The 7,557-nt window shown below is 45.3% G+C and overlaps 1 protein-coding gene across 1 annotated transcript; it reads right to left on the bottom strand.

The window, feature by feature from the left end:
• Positions 1–5,012: 5,012 nt before the first annotated feature.
• LOC128237855 (ganglioside GM2 activator-like) lies at positions 5,013–7,525 on the bottom strand. Its single transcript, XM_052953435.1, has 4 exons — positions 7,450–7,525; positions 6,366–6,567; positions 5,838–6,024; positions 5,013–5,141 (listed from the first exon to the last, which is right to left on the bottom strand). The coding sequence occupies exons 1-4, from the start codon at positions 7,523–7,525 to the stop codon at positions 5,013–5,015; spliced, it is 594 nt and encodes a 197-aa protein (XP_052809395.1).
• Between the last annotated feature and the right edge of the window lie 32 nt (positions 7,526–7,557).

The following is a 7,557-nucleotide window of genomic DNA, read 5'->3' as shown; positions in this document are numbered from 1 at the left end:
TCATCTAAATCAAAAATGCAGGATTAGGGTCGTGGTCATCTCAGTCAACCATGCAGGGATAGGCTCGTGGTCATCTAAGTCATTCATGCAGGGGTAGGCTCGTGGTCATCTCAGTCAACCATGCAGGGGTAGGCTCGTGGTCATCTAAGTCAAACATGCAGGGGTAGGCTCGTGGTCATCTCAGTCAACCATGCAGGGGTAGGCTCGTGGTCATCTAAGTCATTCATGCAGGGGTAGGCTCGTGGTCATCTCAGTCAACCATGCAGGGGTAGGCTCCTGGTCATCTAAGTCAAACATGCAGGGGTAGGCTCGTGGTCATCTTAGTCAAACATGCAGGGGAAGGCTCGTGGACATCTAAGTCATCCGTGCAGGGGTAGGCTCGTGGTCATCTAAGTCATCCGTGCAGGGGTAGGCTCGTGGTCATCTAAGTCATCCGTGCAGGGGTAGGCTCGTGGTCATCTAAGTCAAACATGCAGAGGTAGGCTCGTGGAAATCTAAGTCATCCGTGCAGGGGTAGGCTAGTGGTCATCTAAGTCAAACATGCAGAGGTAGGCTCGTGGAAATCTAAGTCATCCGTGCAGGGGTAGGCTCGTGGTCATCTAAGGCGAACATGCAGAGGTAGGCTCGTGGTCATATAAGTCATCCGTGCAGGGGTAGGCTAGTGGTCATCTAAGTCAAACATGCAGAGGTAGGCTCGTGGAAATCTAAGTCATCCGTGCAGGGGTAGGCTCGTGGTCATCTAAGGCGAACATGCAGAGGTAGGCTCGTGGTCATCTAAGTCATCCGTGCAGGGGTAGGCTCGTGGTCATCTAAGTCAAACATGCAGAGGTAGGCTCGTGGAAATCTAAGTCATCCGTGCAGGGGTAGGCTCGTGGTCATCTAAGGCGAACATGCAGAGGTAGGCTCGTGGTCATCTAAGTCATCCGTGCAGGGGTAGGCTAGTGGTCATCTAAGTCAAACATGCAGAGGTAGGCTCGTGGAAATCTAAGTCATCCGTGCAGGGGTAGGCTCGTGGTCATATTAGGCGAACATGCAGAGGTAGGCTCGTGGAAATCTAAGTCATCCGTGCAGGGGTAGGCTCGTGGTCATCTAAGTCAAACATGCAGAGGTAGGCTCGTGGAAATCTAAGTCATCCGTGCAGGGGTAGGCTAGTGGTCATCTAAGTCATCCGTGCAGGGGTAGGCTCGTGGTCATCTAAGTCAAACATGCAGAGGTAGGCTCGTGGTCATCTAAGTCAAACATGCAGAGGTAGGCTCGTGGAAATCTAAGTCATCCGTGCAGGGGTAGGCTAGTGGTCATCTAAGTCATCCGTGCAGGGGTAGGCTCGTGGTCATCTAAGTCAAACATGCAGAGGTAGGCTCGTGGAAATCTAAGTCATCCGTGCAGGGGTAGGCTCGTGGTCATCTAAGGCGAACATGCAGAGGTAGGCTCGTGGAAATCTAAGTCATCCGTGCAGGGGTAGGCTAGTGGTCATCTAAGTCATCCGTGCAGGGGTAGGCTCGTGGTCATCTAAGTCAAACATGCAGAGGTAGGCTCGTGGAAATCTAAGTCATCCGTGCAGGGGTAGGCTCGTGGTCATCTAAGGCGAACATGCAGAGGTAGGCTCGTGGAAATCTAAGTCATCCGTGCAGGGGTAGGCTAGTGGTCATCTAAGTCATCCGTGCAGGGGTAGGCTAGTGGTCATCTAAGTCAAACATGCAGAGGTAGGCTCGTGGTCATCTAAGTCAAACATGCAGGGGAAGGCTCGTGGACATCTAAGTCATCCGTGCAGGGGTAGGCTAGTGGTCATCTAAGTCATCCGTGCAGGGGTAGGCTCGTGGTCATCTAAGTCAAACATGCAGAGGTAGGCTCGTGGAAATCTAAGTCATCCGTGCAGGGGTAGGCTCGTGGTCATCTAAGGCGAACATGCAGAGGTAGGCTCGTGGAAATCTAAGTCATCCGTGCAGGGGTAGGCTCGTGGTCATCTAAGGCGAACATGCAGAGGTAGGCTCGTGGAAATCTAAGTCATCTATGCAGGGGTAGGCTCGTGGTCATCTAAGTCAAACATGCAGAGGTAGGCTCGTGGAAATCTAAGTCATCCGTGCAGGGGTAGGCTCGTGGTCATCTAAGTCAGACATCCAGGGGTAGGCTCGTGGTCATCTTAAGTAGACATGCAGAGTTAGGCTCGTGGTCATCTAAGTCAAACATGCAGAGGAAGGCTCGTGGACATCTAAGTCATCCGTGCAGGGGTAGGCTCGTGGTCATCTAAGTCAGACATCCAGGGGTAGGCTCGTGGTCATCTTAAGTAGACATGCAGAGTTAGGCTCGTGGTCATCTTAGTCAAACATGCAGGGGAAGGCTCGTGGACATCTAAGTCATCCGTGCAGGGGTAGGCTCGTGGTCATCTAAGGCGAACATGCAGGGGTAGGCTCGTGGTCATATAAGTCATCCATGCAGGGGTAGGCTGGTGGTCGTATAAGTCAAACATGCAGGGGTAGGCTCGTGGTCAATAAAGTCGTCCATGCAGGGTTAGGCTCGTGGTCATCCATGCAGGGGTAGGCTCGTGGTCATCCATGTCATCCATGCAGGGGTATGCTCGTGGTTATCTAAGTCATCCATGCAGGGTTAGGCTCGTAGTCATCTACGTCATCCATGCAGGGTATGCTCGTGGTCATCTAAGTCATCAATGCAGGGTATTCTCGTGGCCATCTAAGTCATCCATGCAAGAGTATGCTCGTGGTCATCTAAGTCATGCATGCAGGGGTAAGCTCGTGGTCATCTAAATCCTCCATGCAGAGGTAGGCTCGTGGTCATCTAAATCCTCTATGATGCAGAGGTAGGCTCGTGGTCATCTTAAGTCATCCGTGCAGGGGTATGCTCGTGGTCATCTTAGTCATACATACAGGGGTATGCTCGTGGTCAACTATGTCCACCATGCAGATATAGGCGCGTGGTTAAACATGCAGGGGTAAGCTCGTGGTCATCCATGCAGAGGTAAGCTCGTGGTCATCTAAGTCATACATGCAGGGCTACGCATATAGTTATCTAAGCCATCCATGCAGGGGTAGGCTCGTTGTCATCTACGTCATACATGCAGGGGTATGCTCATGGTCATCTAAGTCAGACATCCAGGGGTATGCTCATAGTCATCTATGTCATACATGCAGAGGTAGGCTCGTGGTCATCTAAGTCATCCATGCAGGTGTAGGCACGTGGTCACCTAAGTCACCCATGCAGGGATACGCTCATGGTCATCTAAGTCATCTATGCAGAGGTAGGCTCTTGGTCATCTAAGTCATCCATGCAGAGGTAGGCTCTTGGTCATCTAAGTCATCCATGCAGAGGTAGGCTCTTGGTCATCTAAGTCATCTATGCAGAGGTAGGCTCTTGGTCATCTAAGTCATCTATGCAGAGGTAGGCTCTTGGTCATCTAAGTCATCCATGCAGAGGTAGGCTCTTGGTCATCTAAGTCATCCATGCAGGGGTAGGCTCTTGGTCATCTTAGGCATACATGCAGGGATAAGCTCGTGGTCATCTTAGGCATACATGCAAGGGATAGGCTCGTGGTCATCTAAGTCATTCATGCTGGGGTAGGCTCGTGGTCATTAAAGTCATTCATGCTGGGGTAGGCTCGTGGTTATCTAAGTCATACATGCAGGGATAGGCTCGTGGTTATCTAAGTCAAACATGCAGGGGTAGGCTCGTGGTTATCTAAGTCATACATGCAGGGATAGGCTCGTGGTTATCTAAGTCATACATGCAGGGATAGGCTCGTGGTTATCTAAGTCAAACATGCAGGGATAGGCTCGTGGTTATCTAAGTCATACATGCAGGGGTAGGCTCGTGGTCATCTAAGTCATCCATGCAGGGATAGGCTCGTGGTTATCTAAGTCAAACATGCAGGGATAGGCTCGTGGTTATCTAAGTCATCCATGCAGGGGTAGGCTCGTGGTTATCTAAGTCAAACATGCAGGGATAGGCTCGTGGTTATCTAAGTCATACATGCAGGGATAAGCTCGTGGTTATCTAAGTCATACATGCAGGGGTAGGCTCGTGGTTATCTAAGTCATACATGCAGGGGTAGGCTCGTGGTTATCTAAGTCAAACATGCAGGGGTAGGCTCGTGGTTATCTAAGTCATACATGCAGGGGTAGGCTCGTGGTTATCTAAGTCATACATGCAGTGATAGGCTCGTGGTTATCTAAGTCATACATGCTGGGGTAGGCTCGTGGTCATCTAAGTCATTCATGCTGGGGTAGGCTCGTGGTTATCTAAGTCATACATGCAGGGATAGGCTCGTGGTTATCTAAGTCATACATGCAGGGATAAGCTCGTGGTTATCTAAGTCATACATGCAGGGGTAGGCTCGTGGTTATCTAAGTCAAACATGCAGGGGTAGGCTCGTGGTTATCTAAGTCAAACATGCAGTGATAGGCTCGTGGTTATCTTAGGCATACATGCAGGGATAGGCTCGTGGTTATCTAAGCCATACATGCAGGGTTAGAATCGTGGTCATTTAAGTCATCCATGCAAGGGTATCCTCGTGGTCAACTAAGTCATCCATGCTAGGGTAGGCAAAGATTTAACGGGTTGAAGTTGACACGGTCACGAGGAACCGATTTATGTGAGGGTCGGCTCACGTTTTGGCTGGTTTCAACTTTAGTTTGTAAAGGCTAGCTACACGTACAAGTGCAAATAGTGTTTTGCATGAAACCTTTGTCAATCCGACTGTTACAAAGAAAGGTATTCTGCTTATACACATACATGTATCTTCCTTTCTTCTAAATTCCTACTGCGTTTAAAAGATGTATAAGGTCATATTTAAGTTCTTTCATTTTACCCGCAAGCCTTTAACAATACATAACAATACATTATAACCGTTTATCTGCTTGAAGATAAAAAAGTAGCCATAACAGGTTTGATAAATATTTATTGCAGTTAACCTATTTGTTTAACAAGTTATTATACAACATGTCACTGCAAAACTGACAATTAACAGTTCCTCAGACTCTGACTCTGAGGGGACGCAGGAATTATCTTTTTCTTCCGAACAGGCAGCCTAAGCCAGAACAGTCAGCCTCTGTGGAGATCTGGAAGTTGTAGCAAGCCACTTCTTCCCCAGAGAGGCGATTGGTGACCGTTACATGCACTTTGTAGTCACCCTGAATAAAGAATGAAATGTAAGTATAGAGAGACTGTCTCTGACATACTGAAGATATCAGAAATATGAGATATAAATAATCTGTAATCTAAATATTCTGTATTTCCTTCCTTGGTTGGGCTTCAAAAGTTGTTTTAGTATATCAACCGATATCGTTCTGTCCAGTTGCATAATTTTCTTCTAAGTTTTTTTCTTCCTCTTGGTGTCTTTTTACGTGTCGTGTCCCATATTCGAAAGAGATATTTAAATACAAACTATGTATTATTATTAGTTTTATATCAGCATGTATTCTATAATCGATTTAAACTTTTATTGGTTTAAACTTGTCTTGTAAATGATGCCGTCGTTAACCGCAACGATTTCTCACATAAACTTACTCTTCGTCGCTTTTGTGAACTATTTAAAGAAATTATAAAAAAGATGTTGAGGTCATCCTCCATCTGATGAACGTGCGTACAGCAACCTATCTTAAGAATCAGGCATTTCAGGTTAATGTTGAGTCAGTTTCACACATCAAATTGGATGTCCTACTTTCAAAAAAGTAAAGCTTATTGAGAAGCTTTAATGATCATTTAATTGCCCGAACTAATCAATAAAGCTCTTAGTTTCGAAAAGGAGTATATAAACTTTTCATAAATATTGAGTAAAAAGCGGTCGTGCGACATGTGCGTTGATAAATTTGCCCCGCTTAGATTACCTCTGCGAGCCACTGGAGGACCCCGCTGATCTCGGGGATCTGGAAGGTTGTTGGGTTGAGGTGGTAGTTGCCAGCTGCAAAGGGGCATGTGCACGGGAAGTTGGGAGTGGAGGACACGATCTCCACGGGACAGTGCTGCGGATTGTCGAAATATTTTCCGCTCAAAAGGTCGCAAAGGTCGTAAGTACTGAAACGCATGGTTCATTGTGTTGCTCATTTGGGAAGAAAGGTCTTAACTTTACAGTGTTCAAAGCTTTCTTTTCATACTTTTGAACACACAAACCGTGCGGAACACTAGTTTGAGTTAAGCTTAATTTCCATTTGGGAAAGACCCATTCAGCGAAAAACATGTTCCGCCTGTATGTATTTATACGTGTCTTTCCACATTGAAATAAATTTTTATACTTGACAACACAATGGATTAATATGCAGTTTAAGTGAGCATTGTTTTCCTGCAAGATAACTTTTTCGTACGGAGAATCGGTATTGACGTTTAAAAGAAAGATAACACACACTTATTATACATACCAGCTTCCGATGTTTGATAGGCAGGGAACTTCAATAAATGCGAAGAGCACTTTGCGCTGAACATGAACGTTTAGAGCGTAACTTCCGTTAATTGGATGTAGGATCTGAAGATCGACGTCCCCTGTTTCCGGTCCCGGGATGTGCACGGGGTCTTTGCTCAGGTGCGCATTAGCAAGGTGCACGATCTTGTTCGGACTGTTGTCTGAAAGAAGTGAATAGATGTTTTTGGTCTTTTATATGATCTGGAAATGTGTATTTGTAGCTTTCTCTTCGCTGTTACTGTGAGCAATATAATTTATGGTGTATATAGCAACTTTCACTTGTTTATCTTCTTACAAGATACACGTATTTCTTACCCAGACATTGCCAAATACAACAACAAACTTAAGGTAAATGCAGGTTAATGACGATGGTGTAACCAACCTTTGAAGAATGGGTATAGTGAATACTATTTCTATGCTACTTTTATAAGTTAGCTTTAGCACGTGTATTAGATATTCAAGTTTGATTTGCCAATGTTTGCCTCCGCTAGTTGTTCTTATGCGTCACGTCGTTTTTCTGTGCAAAACATGCGGCGAACCTCAACATCAGAAATTAAAGGAAATAGACTGTACTGTGACAATTTCGATAAGAAAATGTATGTAGTATTGTTGTGTTATCTCAACATTTAGCATTATGAAACCATATTAGTGTCTAATACTGTTCGGAGAAATTGCTTCAAACAGATAATAAGGCCATTCTGCTGTCTTTAATGCAATAGTTACGCATTCATATCGATGTTAGCAAGTACATTTAAGATGGTGTTGAAATTCTAACCCAATAACTTAATAGTTGTACGACGTCGTAATAACGTCCACTGGATAACTTTCCTGATCGCATCACGTTACAAGCGTTATGGTCAACACATTTTTAAGCACGTTAATTCAATTAACTTTTTTTAAGTGAAACACTCAACATACGATATATTTTTGAGAATGTATTTATATGGAAGTTATTTGAATGCGTGCCATAAACTTTTAATCAGTCGATATAATTATACACATCTAAATTAAATTGATATTGATAATCCAGAAAGAGCATTTACTGCAGTCCTCGAGCTGGAAATGTAGAATAGCTGCAGCTACGGACAGCAACGCAGAGAAGTACACGACGAGTTCCATGCTGGCTCAGATTCAAGTAGATACTGAACAGA

Source organism: Mya arenaria, chromosome 6 (genome assembly GCF_026914265.1).
Source record: "Mya arenaria isolate MELC-2E11 chromosome 6, ASM2691426v1".
Lineage (NCBI taxonomy): Eukaryota > Metazoa > Mollusca > Bivalvia > Myida > Myidae > Mya > Mya arenaria.
Note: the sequence above shows the minus strand (reverse complement) of the source record. Positions and strands in the feature narration are given on the sequence as shown.